This window comes from Leucopleurus acutus (assembly GCF_964270905.1).
Source record: "Leucopleurus acutus genome assembly, chromosome: 15".
Classification (NCBI taxonomy): Eukaryota; Metazoa; Chordata; class Mammalia; order Artiodactyla; family Delphinidae; genus Leucopleurus; species Leucopleurus acutus.
The window spans coordinates 77281915-77298071 of record NC_139157.1 but is presented as its reverse complement, the minus strand read 5'-3'; the positions used below and the strand labels follow the sequence as shown (position 1 = coordinate 77298071).

Sequence of the window (16157 nt, the reverse complement as noted above, 5' to 3'; positions counted from 1 at the left end):
ATGAATAATTGTACGCTTTGAAATAAAAATAAAATACAAGTAAAGCATGCGTTGCATCAGGCTATTATGCCTTTTGGTCTTTGACCGCTGTTCTTTGGTAATTGACGTTCTTCCCTCTTCTCTCAATTGCTATAGTTTATTCTTGCTGCTTCTACTGACTTAACTGTTTGTCCATTTTTTGGGGCGAATACTGTGCTATGCATTAGGAAGCATGGGCTCTGTCACAGTTGTTTTCTTTCCAAATTAGTGGCTCTTACACTTGCTTTTCATTTGTGTGCTGGTCTAGACTGGTTGAGGTTGTCAGAACTCTGCCAAGCAGATCAGTGGGGTATGACTGTATTTTTTTAATCCAGTGAGAAATTCACTCCGTTTTTATAACTTAAGCCTATAGTGTCTGAAGTGTGCTGTAGCATCACGCTGAAGAGAATGAGCCTTGGCGTTAGGTCCTTGTTGGAGTCTTGGCTTTGCCATTACTGGCTCCCTGATCTTGGCAAGTGATTTATCTCTCTGGGCCTCAACGTTTTCACCTGTAAAATGAGTCTACTAATATATCCTTAATTAGAGTTGTGGTGCGGATTAAACATGATAATGCCCGTGAAAAGCTTTGAGCAGTGTCTGACTCATAGAAAGCATTCAGTAAAGTATACCTATTATTATTATTAAGTATAGCTGTGATTGAATAAATATGTTAATTGAAGAATTAGTTAATTTCTCTTTTGTTAAGTAGTACAATAAGCATCCCAGTATAAAATCAGTATAACAATTTAAATAATTTACTTTGCAGGGAAGTAAAGCAAATGCATGATTTTAATGTACTGAACCAGAGTACATTAAAATCACTTAATATTATTAAGCAAAGGAAAGGTCCGTAACTACTTGTACTGTCCAATTTTCTTGAGAAAATTGTCCTAGCCTTTAAAAATAATTGAAATGTGAAGTTTTAAAATAGTAGAGAGGGTTTCTACAGGTAGGCAGGTCAGTTTCATTTATGAAAGGTGTTATATAAAACAATCCTAATACATTAGTGTATTACACTAATGCATTAGTGTATATTTTAAACACGTTTTCATTCTTAATGGAGCGTGACACAAGCTACACCCAGCTTGCCACGAGTTCACATACTGCTCCGTTGATCCCTTATTGAATGCATCCCCAGCATTTTCATTTACTTCTTGCATTGCCTGTATACTTTTTCCTTATTCACCCCACCTGCAAGTGTGCATGTATGTTTTCTAGTATTGCTAATTTTCAGTCTTTTAATTGTATAAGTTCTGTATAAGTAAAATAAGTTATTGTCCTTGGCATCATATATTAGCCATACATTTCTGCATGTTACTATCTGTTAAAGAGATTGTGTACCAGAAGCTGTTAAATTGTAATGTGTTATATATGTCAGTGTTATTGCATGTTATTTTATTCTAATGTTGAAAAGCTAATATTTACTTATGGTATTACGTACTTTTGCTCTTTGAAATAATGAAGTGATTTCCTTTCTTCTACAGACACAGTTAAATTTGCTTCTGGATAAACTTCGAAGTACTGTGAGTACACTTAAAAAAAAACCCCACAGGGTTTTTTGTTTTTTTGTTGTTGTTGTTGTTTTTTCTGGCTGCGCCGCAAGGCACGTGGGATCTCAGTTCCCCGACCAGGGATTGAACCTGTGCCCCCTGCACTGGAAGTTCCGAGTCTTAACCACTGGACTGCCAGGGAAGTCTTCAAAAACAGGGTTTTTAAATGGTCCTCTTAAAGTATTATTAGTAATTACTCAAATAAGCACAGTAAACCTGGAATAATTAGAAATTCATTTTAAACCAAATTTCATCATTAAAAAAATCAGTTTTTAAAATGGTTGTCATTTTGGTTAGTTTTTTTCTGAAGAAGGGTCAAATATATATGTGCAGTCAAATTGTTTTATAAATATATAGAATTCTCTGAATGTTATTAAGATTATCCTGTAGCTTCAGGAAAGTGAAAATAATTAGTTATCATAGGGAAGGAAAATGTATTTTTTAGGATTAAAGATAACACATATAATTCATTTTCATTTTATTACTCTGGTGGTAACATTCTCTAACATGACAGTGCTGATATGGAAAAAAATGGACATAGTATTTTTATGCCCTATTATAGTGGCAATATTTCCTAGGAGCCTTTTTATTAACTAGACATTTTAATTCTCTCTGTTTTTTAAAGAAAAATTCACCATAGAAAGAAATTTGATACGTCGGTTATATAAATGAGGCATGATTTCAAGGAAGACTTATTTTTTAAGCAAATCCACAGAACTTAACTGATTACTCTTTTCATGTAGCCATTTGAAAGCCAAATATTTATTGTCTCTGTGCTATTATTGCTTAACTTATTGTTAGATTTGTTTTGAAACCATTAAGAAATTCTTTTAACTATCCTCATTGTTTGCAAATATTTCTCTCTTAAGGACAGACCTTTAAAAACCAAGTCTGATGAGGAGGTATTTTATTTTTATCACCCAAATATAATGCTACTGTAAAATGATTAGATTATATTTGTGATTTTTAAAAAAGCCATTTCTAAAAAGTGTTCTAAAAGTGTTTGCAGTGAGCATCATTGTTGACATTAACTATTCAGTTTTGCAAGGTGGCTACTTGGAAGCAAAGCTGTTATTTGGATGTTTAGTGTATTAGCTTCAGTTCCCAACAGTTTCACTGGGTACATAGCAGTGTTGTCTCTGTCTCATTCAGCAAAAATCTGATAACGGATTGTAAATGAATGCCTTTAAGCTTTTTAAAATACATATCGTTTAGCAAACAAAACTTTAAAATGTGCAGTGGTGCAACTCAGGGACCTACTGTATGTTTTTAAAATAGAATGATGAGAAAGGTTGACTTTTTTTTTTTTTTTTTTTAGCACTTTGGCCTAAATTTTAAGAGGCATAATTTTATGCCATAGGGCAATTTTTTTATCACAGAAACAGAGCATATAAATATATTTAAATGTAGAATAAAATCACATGTATGTTATGCTGTGAAATGTATTGTTTAAATATGTTGAAATATTTTACCAGGAGAGACTTTTCTTTTTACAATGACAGTTTTTTGGCACTTAAATCTAAAATGTATTTTTCTAATATTAGTATATAAATGCTTTACATTATAAAAGTATGCTAATGGTCTTAAGTTCCTTAGTGATTATTTTAAAAGAGGTTCAGGGCTTCCCTGGTGGCACAGTGGTTGAGAATCTGCCTGCCAATGCAGGGGACACGGGTTCGAGCCCTGCTCTGGGAAGATCCCACATGCCGCAGAGCAACTGGGCCCGTGAGCCACAACTACTGAGCCTGCGCATCTGGAACCTGTGCTCTGCAACAAGAGAGGCCACGATAGTGAGAGGCCCGCGCACCGCGACGAAGAGTGGCCCCCGCTCGCCGCAACCAGAGAAAGCCCTCGCACAGAAACGAAGACCCAACACAGCCAAGGATAAATAAATAAATTAATTAATTAATTTAAAAAAAAGAGGTTCAGAAGTTAATGATAATATGCTCTGAAAGTAGCTGGTATTCATAGAAATAGAGAAATAAGAATGCTATATGGATCATTTTTAAAAGTACCTTTATTATTCTAGGGAGCAAGCTTTATTCGTTGTATCAAGCCGAATTTAAAGATGACGAGCCACGACTTTGAAGGAGCTCAAATTTTGTCTCAACTTCAATGTTCAGGTATTTCTCTATTTTTGTAATCTATATCGGGGTGTGTCGAGAGTCTTAGTTCCAATAAAATTTAATATATGCAGTGTTTTCAAATAATTCACAGCTATCTTGATTATTTTTAAGTGTGGTAAGACTTTTATATTTCCTTTATTTATAAGAAAAGAAGGGCTAACGAATTATTTGAGCAGTATTGGCGTACATGTTGTACATCATTGAGGTAAAATTTATAAAAACTCTTCAGCTGCGAACCCAGGTCTCCCTTCGTGGATGCTTTCCGTGGCCTTCTCAGTCCTGCAGCGGTTCGTTCCCACGTAACTGGGTCAGGCGGTGGGTGTTGGTGTCCTTTTTTTTTTTAAATTAATTAATTAATTAAATTTATTTTTACTTTTGTCTGTGTTGGGTCTTCGTTGCTTGCGCAGGCTTTCTCTAGTTGTCGCGGTGAGTGGGGGCTACTCTTCGTTGCAGTGCGTGGGCCTCTCGTTGCAGTGGCTTCTCTTGTCGCAGAGCACGGGCTCTAGGCATGCAGGCTTCAGTAGTTGCAGCACTGGGGCTCAGTAGTTGTGACTCGCGAGCTCTAGAGTGCAGGCTCAGTAGTTGTGGCGCACAGGCTTAGTTGCTCTGTGGCATGTGGGATCTTCCCGGACCAGGGCTTGAACCCGTGTCCCCTGCATTGGCAGGCGGATTCTTAACCACTGTGCCACCAGGAAAGTCCGGTTTTGATGTCCTTGCTTCCCACTCCACTACTTGTAAAACAAAAGAAAAAAAAAATATCAACACAATACCCTCGGCTTCTGTGGAACTTTTCTGCACTTGGTTAAACTATCACTTTCTACCCCTCACCCGGCCACATTCTGCCCGTGCTTAGTCACCCAAGTCTTGGGCCCTGCACTCCCCTGTTTTCCTTCCCCATGCCCATCCTCCATCCCTCCCACACCACCCCTGCCTCTCCCGCTGATTCAGGCCTGGGACACTTCCGGAAACTCTCTTGCCTCCCCGACTCCTTATCTTGCTTCTCTTAGAGGCGGATTTATTAGAAAGCTACGGTGGCTTTAGCTTCAGGGTGCCTTATTTAAATGAGCTCCTATCAAAACCCTGAACCTGATTTTGTATGCTTTTGTAATTTCATACTTGTTCTCTTAAAGTGCCCTCCCCTAATTATATAAGCTTCGGGCTCCCCACAGCTACATCTACCCTTGACCCTTCTCACAAAACCTTAGCTGTTTGTGAATCTAATTTTGTCCTTTGTCCTCATCTGCACAGAGAAAGTGGGCAAGATAGATTGGCACTGTTACAAATTCATGATTACTAACCTTCAAAGGGCTCGCATTACCCGCCCCACCAAGTTTCCCTGGCCAGCAGGTTCTGTTTCTGCCCGGACCCGTCAGACCCACCCTGCTCTCCTCAAGTCTCCGAGCCTCTGCTAACAGGCAGCCTCACCTCTTTTTACTAAAAAGCTGAAAGCCTTACCTGTGTGCTACCAAACACTTCTTCTACCTGCACAACTGCCCTCCTTGTAGAAAGGAGGAAGTGCCTCTCTTCCTCATTGAGACTGCAGTTCTTTGGATCTGTCCCTTCCTGCCTTTTCAGTAATCCTCTGTATTGATGATCTGTATTGATGATCTGTATTGAAGCTCTGAGAGGGTTTCAATCCCGTCGAAACCTCATCTTCACTCCCTCTCACCGACATTCCCGTCCAGCTGCCTCCCTATCTCTGGCCTCGCTTTCTTTTCTCCAGTTTTTGCTTTTCTCTCCAAGAATATTCTCTTCTTGCTTTCTCAGTTTCCTGCCTTCCACTTGCTCTTTAACCCGAGGGAATTCAGTTTCCAACAAAATAATTCTTGATAAGGTTTCCGGTGATACCCTTGACCCTGAATTACATGTTTCCTCAGACCCTCATCTCAGTGGAGTCCGGCAGCATTTGCCTCTACCCCATCCCCATAACATAGCCTTTCCTCAGCGCCTAAAACAGCGTGTGTCCCTGCCTCTCCTCTGAATTCTCTGGCCATTCCTGCCTCCTCTGCAGGGTCATCTTCTACCTAGATATTGTTAGAGTTTTTTAAGCTCTGGGTTAGGCCTGTTCTCCTTCTCGCTCTTGATCAGTGCTGTTCGGTATAACTTTCCATGGGGGTGGACATATTCTATGCCTGTGTTGTCCAGTATGGTAGCCACTAGATACTTGTGGCTACTGAGCTCTTGAAATGTGACTAGTATGACTTAGGTACTGAATTTTTAATTTGTATTTAGTTTTAATTTTAAAAAATTTAAATATAAATAGTCACATGTGGCTAGTGCAACTACAGAGCATGTGCCTAGCAACCGTCACACTGGACAACCTAGCTACATATTCTCAATATAAGTCTCCCCATGGCCCTTTTATATGACCTAAAGATTGTGTCTTTTACTCCTCCAGATTTACTGAGATATGATTGACATATAACATTGTGTAGGTCCAAGTTGTGCAATGTGTTGATTTGATACGCTAACGTATTGTAAAAGGATTGCCACCATAGTGTTAGCTAGGAGTCCCATGAGGTAATATAATTACCATTGCTTGCTTGTTGTGAGAACATTTAAGGTCTACTCTCCTAGTAGACAGTGAGCCTTAGTACTCCCTAATCCAAGCTGTCACCATCTTTCACCTGGCTTTTTGCTGAAGTTTCCTAAGTATTCTCCTCACATCTGCTCGGTCTGTTCTTCACATACGTCCAGAATTACTGCTTTACAACTCAAATCTGAGCCCGTCTTTTTATTGCTTAAAATGCTGCAGTGGCTTCTGATTATGATTAGGGTAAAGAGCAGAGTCCTCGTAGCTTATGAGGCCCCATATGGTCTGGCCCATGTGTCTATAACCTCCTCTGTTTTCTCTCTCTCCTCTCCGTTCTCCAGTCACTCCGGCCTTTGCTTTAGTTCCTTAAATGCTCCGTATTCCCTCTGTTCATGGGGCCTGTGCACACGCTGCTTCCTGTATGAGAAGCTCTTATCTCCCCTTTGTCTTATTTTTCACATTTGCGCTTGGTTGTCATTTCTTTATGAAAGCCCCCAACTAGGAAGGGGGCCTGAGTAAAGGGTGCCTAGCACCATCATTTCACAGTCATAAATTTTATTTATTTTCTCCTTTCTCTAATCTGTAAACCTCTCGAGGGCAGAAACTGTGTCTGTTTTGGCTTGTATGCATGTTCCTGCTTCCTGGCAACGCAAAGCATGTACTAGACTTAGTAAATATTTGTTGAATGAAATGCACAGTCTAGGAAATAAAAAGATTTATTTGTGACTAATTTTAACAAATACTAGAAAGTTAAATAAGTAATGTCTGTTTTATTCCTACATATGTATAGATGTATTTTTGTAATATTTTCTTCAGATCATTTTTACTTTGACTATTTTTCTCATTTGAATTTCTCTTTACGATTTGTTTAGCCTAATATAATGTCATTTATTTCCTAAGTGAGCATCCAGTGTCCTGGCAAGTCAAGTGTGTTTAGATTTAGCTATATATACCATTAGATTAGCAGAGTGTGGGCTCACTGATGCTTTAGCTGGGATTCCTCTTTCAGTAAGCAGTGTATTTTAACATGTTAAGATCTGTTGGCAGTTTAATAGATGCCACCAATTCATAATAGTCTGATTTTTTTATAGTACTTATAATAGTAAAATGGCATAGAATTGGTTCCAGTTATGTGGCTAGGTAATGAGAAAAAGCAAAAAATACCAATAACTGGTGGAAAGAAAAATAATTATGAAGTTTTCTAAAAAAAACATTTAAGATTTGATTTCTATAATACTTTGCCTTTCCATTTCTGTTTTTTTCTAATTTAAGGAGAATTAATTGAGGACAGCTTTTACTAAAGCGTCTATCTTCTGATCAGCCAACCCCAGGGCAAAGTGGGGGAAGGTGAGAGAAGGCAGGTCTTCTTTCCTTAACCTCGGGGCTCTGCTGCCCGTCTGTGGTAGCAAAGAGGGGTTCTGAGGATGACCAGCCGGGACTGCAAACCTGGCTCTTCACCAGACTCCCTGAGGAAGCTCTTCACCAAACTCCCCGAGGAAGAGCCAGGCCATGGGAATCTCTAGAAGGGAGAGTACTTGGTTTGGTGATTTTTACTTTTTTTAGGCATCAAAAGATCTTTAGTGTAAATTAGCTTCAAGTGTGGAGAAAGCAGCCGTAGACTTGGTAATTCGTTAAGCTCCGTGAAATTCTTAATGTACTTCTGTGAGCCTAGTTGTCTGCAGCTACAGGGCAAGCCAAGGGACTCAGAGGTTGGGATGCACACATTTCTAAGGGTACTTGTTTTTTTGATATAAATAAAATGGGCAACAGTTGTGACAATATCAACCAAACCTTACTTTTATTTCTCCAAGCAGAGCCAAAAACTAAATCTAGATCTGAACTCTCCATAGGAATAATTGCGTTTATATGTTCCATTATATTATATTAAATTTAATTTAATATTATGTTTAATTTAATACTAAACTTTGTTTAATTATAATACGTTATACATCATAGTATTATATATAAATTATCTATTGCATATAATATATATTTATTATATTTAAGTTATAATAGCTATATATGTTCACTGTAACAAAAGTGAAATGGTACAGAATAATATAAGTAAAAAGAAGTCTCACTTCTCAGGGGTGACCATTTAACTCTGTGTCTTGGACATATTTTTCATACTTGTTAAACCTCTGCCCTGTTATTTTTAATAAATATATCATATTCTATCATATGGTTATAACATAATTTAATTGTTATTAAGTTATTGGAATAACGTAATTTAAAATATTTAAGTGATTTCTGTGTTTTCTGTTACCAACAGTGACCCAGTGAACATGTAGAGACCTTCTCTGTGCATATCTTTGCCCACATACGTGACAAGTTGTAGGATAGATTCATCAAAGTGGAAAATAGTCAAAGGGATAGATATCTATTATTAACACTTAATATTAATTTAATAATATAAATACGTATTCCAAACTGCCATCTGAAATTGTTGCACCGGTTTACTCTCCCACTAAGAATGTATGTGCGTGTTTTCCTACACTGTCATCATCCCCAAGTACTATTGGGGTTTTACATCTTTGCCAGTCAGATAGGTTAAAATTCAAGCTGATTGCCTAGAGAGGCTATCTTTCCAATGAGACTATTTTAAAATAAAAATCCACTCATTTAAAAATATTTTATAGTTTTATTTTGCTAGTTTGACTTTTTGACCAGCAGAAATTTATTTTGGTGTAAGGAGTGAGGTAAGGATCTGATGTTATTTTTGTTTTCTAAATGTCTAGCCATTTGTCCCTAACACTTTTTATTGAATAATCTTATTTTCTTCACTGATTTAAATAGTCCTGTAGACTGAAATCCATGTCTTTCTATAAACAAAAGTTCTGGCATTATCCATAGTAGTTGAGCCTTTCCCTATTTTATGCTTTTCCTGATGTGAAAAGCTCACACTGACTCAAGGCTCAAATTAATCACTTAGTAGAGTTATACTGAATATAGGTAGTCATCCTATAGATGCTTTACCCCAGTAGACTAATTCCTTTGAGGGGTGAGTGAAAGGGGGTCTTTATAATGAGAAGGTGTGCTCTCCTGTCTTCTCCGTTTGCTTGAAGCACTGGTGAGAATTGGGGAATGTGTTTGACTTTGTGTTGGAGACTCTTACCGGGAATCTTGTTCCAAAAGCAACCTCGGGACTTGGAAAATAGCCTAACGCAGGTCTTTGCCTTGTATACCGCGATTGTGACACAAAGGGTTCCAGCAGAAAAAAAAGATACAAACTACATTTGAATTTTTTAGAGACCAGTCGTTTGTCTCTAGAAAATAGTTAGTCAAGCTAGTTTTAGATGAAATTTGGCTACAGTAGTTTTTAGGTGGTGGGTAAGCTGGGACATATTGAGTATAAGTATGATATTTTCTATGTAATATTTCATTGCTGATAATTTCTGTAAATTACCCATTTTAATTTATAAAATTCTTTGATCATTTGCAAGTTATCCTTGGACTTCTGCACAGTGATTGGCAGTAAAACTTCTGTTTGTTTATGAATGTAGGTATGGTGTCTGTTTTGGACTTGATGCAGGGTGGTTTCCCATCGCGAGCTTCATTTCACGAACTCTACAACATGTATAAAAAGTATATGCCAGATAAACTCGCAAGATTAGATCCAAGACTATTTTGTAAGGTACAAACACTACCTAAATTGAGATGTCTTAGCTAGAAACTGTCTTTCTTATTAATTCCTAATTGGCATTTAAATTTCATTTTTCAGGCTCTTTTTAAAGCTTTGGGCTTAAATGAAATCGACTACAAGTTTGGGTTAACAAAAGTATTTTTTAGACCTGGCAAGGTAAGTACATTTTTATTTTAAACTTTAACACAATTAATATGGATAGTCGGAGTCAGTGACTATTTTTAAGTGTTCAGTGATTTATGTTATTCTTAAAGAGCATGCATATATGTGTGATACACATACACACAATTTTCCCACTGGTGAGAAGTTTACACTGTATAGTACTCTGTACAGGGTTTTTTTTTTTTTTTTTTTTTTTTCCAGCTTTGGAAGTATTGGAATCAGAGGATTGTTTAGTTGAATTTTTTACTTAAATAAGGGTTAACCTGAGATACTTCTGTTTTAAACAAGTTGAAAGCTTTTCTAAAACATATTCAGTCTTCAATAATTAAAAAATTCACAGTACTTTTGAGTCTTCATTGTGAGAATGAGATCTCTTAGAGCTTGATAGATGTGTAACATACAGAAAATTGGACTGGAGTCTGTGCTGACTTCTATCAAATCGTAGAAGGAATGACTGTATAAATACTTTTGTATGTAACATAATTTTCTTAGGCTACCCATAGTTTTAGTATTGACAGATTCTTGTACTAGTCCTGTACTAGGATACAAAATGGAGTTATAGAATATTTCATAACTAAATATATACAATACAGAAATACTTAAATGCTCTTCACAATCTGTTCATAATATTTTCACCATTCCTGACTTCTTTAATATTGATTGAATATTGCATTCTCATAATTTTAAACACAATTGTTATTATATAATAGACAACTATACTTGTTTGACTTAGCAAAATCATTAATAAATATCTCTAGTTCCTTGAAGGCTAAATTAATCATAATAAATAAATCTGATTTCACATCTTGGGGCATGAAATGAAATCTGTGTAATGCATTACCAAATGTATGCACTTTCCTGTGAATATTTTTACTGCAGAGAACTTATATGATCTCCTATAAAAGAAAAAAAGTTAAGAATATAAGTATTCATAGTTGGCTTAGCTGTAATCACACGTATTAATCATAAACTCAACATTTCTCATTTCAGGACTGTAGTAACTATTTTAGAATTAAGAGCTTGGTAGAGAAAGCACTTGGTCTTATTTGCCTCTAGAAAAATTAATCAGTCAGAAGGATACAGTGAAAGCGCAAGGCAGATTTTCAAAGATCTTTAATCTCATTATATTACCTTTAATTTAATTTCGATTATAAGAAGCTGTTATTTTGATAGATGTGTGACCTCTTCAATATACTGTAGTGGGATATTTGGTAAAGGATAGAAATCAATATGTAATTCGGTGGTAAATTGTGGAAATAATGCATTTTCTTCTTTAATAACCTTGTAGACGTTTTATTTGTGTTGTGTGTCTCTTAGGAGCAGTTTCTTATCTCTGGCCAAAATAAAGGTGGGGATTGGGCGAGACACAGTAGTTTTGGTGGTACCTGATTTTATAGAGCTGACCTTCACTTCTCCAGTGATCTCAGAGTAAGGATGAGCCAGTTCAGAGAGACAGGAGACCTTTTTTCATTCTTTTTTCCATAAAACCTTTCGGCTAACCATCTGCAGCGGTCATTTAAGATTCTTTTTCTACTTTTCCTATTGAGTCTGCTAACTAGCAGTGAGTAACCCCCGCAGCCCAACCACTGCAAAAAAGATCCTGGAGGAAGGAGGAGAAAGACAGCAAACTTCAGCCAAGTGTGCTTGAGTTTGCTGTGTACCCCACTGAGACATGTCTGTGTAATAGGCTTGTGACCACTTCCAGAAAGCTAGATTTTGGATTTGAGTTACAGTTATTTTGTATCTCTCTGTGTGTTTAAACACATCTGTCTTTTGATACTGTTAGCCAATGACTTTATCTCCTAGTTTGCAGAATTTGACCAGATTATGAAGTCCGACCCTGACCACTTAGCAGAGCTGGTCAAGAGGGTCAATCACTGGCTCATCTGCAGTCGCTGGAAGAAGGTTCAGTGGTGCTCACTGTCTGTCATCAAACGTAGGTGTTTCCTTCCACTCCGAGATACGCAATTATTTTGGAAATGAACTGGTTTGTGGAATGTTATACATTTGTCTCAGTGGTGAGCGCTAGACAACAGGGACCGTGTCGCTTATTCATGCTGTGTCCCTGGTTCCTCCCCTAACGCCTTACATGTAGTATGTAATAAATTAGTACCTGTGGACTTTTCTTTTTTAAGTTTTTTGAGTGTATGATACTTACCTTCTTTAATCGCATGCATTATATGATAATTAATTTCATCACGACCTAAAAAAAACCCCAGAACTCACTATCTTGATTCTTCCCCCCTCCCCTCCTTTCCTCTCCCTTTCTCCCCTGCTCCCCACACCATACCCCAGTCTCTCAGACTAAAACCAGAACTTTTCTTTCCGCCCCCGTGGCATCACCAGAATACACACGCTAAAAGTGTCCCAGTCGTAATTGTCTCTTCTTGTCCCTGAAACCATGCCAGTCAGCAAGCTCTGTTGATTCCCCCTCCAGACACTGTACATTCTTTACTCTTTATTGCCACTGCCTTACTGGAGCCCCTCTCCTCAGCCTGCATAGTAACTTCAGTGGCTCCCAAACTGGTTTTCCTGGCCTCCCAGACTTATCTTCCCAGAGTCTCTAACTAAAAGCCTTTGATTACAGCTTCCTTTAATAAAGGGCAAAGTCTAAAGTCTTAAAATATTGTAGCAACTACTTATCTCTGACCCAAAACAAGGGTGAGGGACAGAATAATTTTGGGTTACCTGATGGTCTATAGCAAACCTTTAGTTGTAGGGAGTATCGTTAGTAACTTGATTGAATTTATAATCCCCCGCCCTAGCCATACCCTCCACAGTACCTGGAACAGTGCTAGGCACGTGAAGAGGATTCAGTACATTGCTGCTTATTAATAAAAAAAAAATTCCTTTGACCTAATGAAAAGGAATTGTGCAAGCAACGTGCATGCTATCATGAGGTCTTTTGTTAGTCAATTGTGATATAAATAAAAACAAAACTGTAATAATAAAAAGACAACAGAAGCTCTTTTCCCATCACTTTCCAAGTGAAATATGAACATACTTGTCACTATAGTTAAATGCCTTCAGCTTTAAACATTGCATTATGATGGAAAACATATTATATTAAAATTATTTCTACTGTACTATTCGTTTGTGGACTGTGTTGTGCAGTGGTCAAGTCAGTAAGTAGACAGGATCTTTGCAGCCTGTTAATGGGGAACCTCTGAAAAAAACGTCTCCGGGTCAGATCAGTCTCGGATATCGACTAACTGAAGTTAAGTAGAGTCCTTTATTGTAGGATTCTTAGAGGCCACACTCAGTATGTTCATTGTGAATCTCCAGGAGGTGTAGCGCATAGCTTTTCCTGAGTTCATTTGACAGGTGAATTCTTTTTTCAAGACACGCCTGTTAACATTTCCTAGACCAATATTACCTAGGACAATTTGGGACGCATTAATGTAGCATAACAAGGAGATAATATATTTAAAATGTACACCTAGCCATATACATGATATGCTTTTTATTTTAAGAAGTATAAAGAACTAAAGAAATGTTAAACTTGCCAGTTTTGATGTCTGATATAATATGTTCATCAAGATTTTGTGTTTCTTGAGAATTGCTTTGTGGAAATGAATGGTTTTTAAAAATCCTGTATGTCTGATTTAAACTAAATAATTTTCTGTCATTATATTTTCCTCTTACACATAGTGAAAAACAAAATAAAATATCGAGCTGAAGCCTGCATTAAAATGCAGAAAACTGTTCGAATGTGGCTTTGCAAAAGACGACACAAACCTCGGTAAGATGAATAGAGCCTAAAGAATCCAAAAAACCTATTTACCCTAATATAAAGTGGCATAAAGTCATAATGAAGAGCAGTTTGCATACCCACAGAGTTTCCTTTTTTCTCATGTTCTTTGTAAAAGATGTATTAGTCTGTTATTCATGTTATTTATTGGACATTAGTTAATTAATTGCTTCATTAATTCATTACTTGCCTCATTCTATAAAAGGATTTGAAGTAGCTAAGAAAAATGTAACCGCTGTAAAAGGTTGAAAGAAGCTGTTTTATTCTGATTATTTTAGTGACTTGAGTTTATTGATAAGTGTCAAATTGACATTGTTTTTAAAAACATCTCATTAATATTTTGACCATAATTTTCAAGATTACCTGTAGGAATTATATTGTCTCACTGTCAGTTTAGTCTTTATTTCTTATTTGATTCTACTCTTTTAAGTTTTTCTGTAATTTGAATTCTCAAATTTTTCAGTGCAAGTATAGAAGGCTTAAGTCTTGCTGACACATATTAATGTCATTCACATCCATATTTGATGATTCCTTTTACCCTCAACAAAAGATCTAAGAAAAGAGACTATTGAATAACATGAAAACAAAAGTGAAATACTCTGTTTAACAATATGTTTGGTATTTTATTAAAATTAAAAATCTGTCTGCAGCATTCAGTAGTGAAATTAAACTCTGATGAAGTGTTGTTATCTTTACAGCATTGATGGCCTGGTTAAGGTGGGCACACTGAAGAAACGGCTTGATAAATTTAACGAAGTAGTAAGTGCATTGAAAGATGGAAAACCAGAGATGAATAAACAGGTCGAGGACCTTGAAATTTCTATTGATGCTTTAATGGCCAAAATTAAGGTATGTAATTTTAATCCAAATGACTTTGACCTTTGAAAATAATTTTTAATACCTTTTGTTATTGGTATTGTCCGTTTTTTAAAGATACAAAATGTTACAGATGTTGAGTCTCAGAGATAAGTGATGCTCAACATATTATTTACTCTATATTTGAAAATTTTCATAGTAAAAAAAAAGAAGACAATTTTTGTGCAGTTCATCTGTTGCTAGGAAAGATTTTTCCAAAATACTAACTAAAATACTATACTCTGTTGGTAAGCTTTTGCAGAATCATTACTGAGAGAGGATTAATGCATATTAAATTTGTTTCATCTTTTTCTACTTTCAGAAACTAATTTTTAAATTATAAAAGTAATGTAATATTATTGAAAATCTGGAGAAAATCACCCCCAAATCCTTACCCCCCACACGCTAACACATTGAACTATTATACTGTTGCATATTCCTCTCAATCTTAGTTTATATGTACATATTTTTGCATAGTTCTTATCATGTACATTTAATTTTGTATCCCTCTCCTTAAGTGCCTCATTCCTGTTATTCCGTTAGCTTCATATAGGCTATATCATAAATTACTTAACTGTTATGAAGTAACAGTTTTCCTCCATATTTTGTAGCCAAAAAAAGGGGGCCTCTTTTTTTCGGTTTTGATTTCCATTTGATTACTAGTGGGACTGAAAATTTTTTCTGTGTGCTTGTTTGTTAGTTATATTCCATCTGTCTATTCATATCTTTTTCTGTTGCACTTTAGGATCTTAATGTTTTTCTCATCTCCTTTCATAATTCAGTGCAGTTATGTGGGATATAATACCTCAAAGTGAGGCTTTTACGATGTTTTCTACAGATATTTTATGTAGACAATGATGAATCTTGGAGGAAGAATGGAGAAAGAAGTCAAGAGAAAAATGAAAATGCTTTGGATAGCCTTAGCTGATGTTGCAAGTCTGTCAAGAGCCATCCCCATTTATGTGGTATTAAATCAATTAAAATCAACCCAGCCACATTTAAGAAAATCATCCATCAGTTTTGGGTGTAGTTGATAATTTCTTAAATATTCCTGAGGTATTATTTGAACACTATTGTTAAAGAGTAGTAAACTCTGGCAGAATTAGCTAATCATTCCTTAAAAAATAACTTTGAACTACAGTGTATTAGTCTGTGCACAGTACACCCTTAAATATTTGATTACTTGATTGATAGGAAATAGACGCAAATATTTGTGCATAGAGATAACTTTAAAAATTTTTTTGAATATTTAATATTTAAACAGTATGAAAAGATAATGGGCTTACTGCTTACCAGCTTTTCCAGTCTTTGTATATGTGCATGTTGGTTTTTTTTTCATTGTGGTGAAAACACATACCATTAAACTTACCATCTTAACCATTTGTTAAATGTACAGTTCAGTAGTGTTGAGTATATTCACATCGTTGTGCAACAGAAGAGATAACTTTTTAAGTACATGTCCATTGTTTTGTTTCTTTAAGTCCACCATGATGACAAGGGAACAAATACAGAACGAATA

At 36.2% G+C, this 16157-nt stretch overlaps 1 protein-coding gene across 1 annotated transcript in view; it reads left to right on the top strand.

The window, feature by feature from the left end:
• Positions 1-16157, top strand: part of MYO6 (myosin VI) — a 145370-nt gene that overhangs the window by 105783 nt on the left and 23430 nt on the right. Inside the window, exons 19-26 of the mRNA XM_082855955.1 lie at positions 1503-1541; positions 3598-3691; positions 9731-9861; positions 9949-10026; positions 11839-11968; positions 13684-13774; positions 14482-14632; positions 16120-16155. Of these exons, the coding sequence (XP_082712081.1) occupies positions 1503-1541; positions 3598-3691; positions 9731-9861; positions 9949-10026; positions 11839-11968; positions 13684-13774; positions 14482-14632; positions 16120-16155 (750 nt within the window). The remainder of the gene's footprint in view (positions 1-1502; positions 1542-3597; positions 3692-9730; positions 9862-9948; positions 10027-11838; positions 11969-13683; positions 13775-14481; positions 14633-16119; positions 16156-16157) is intronic.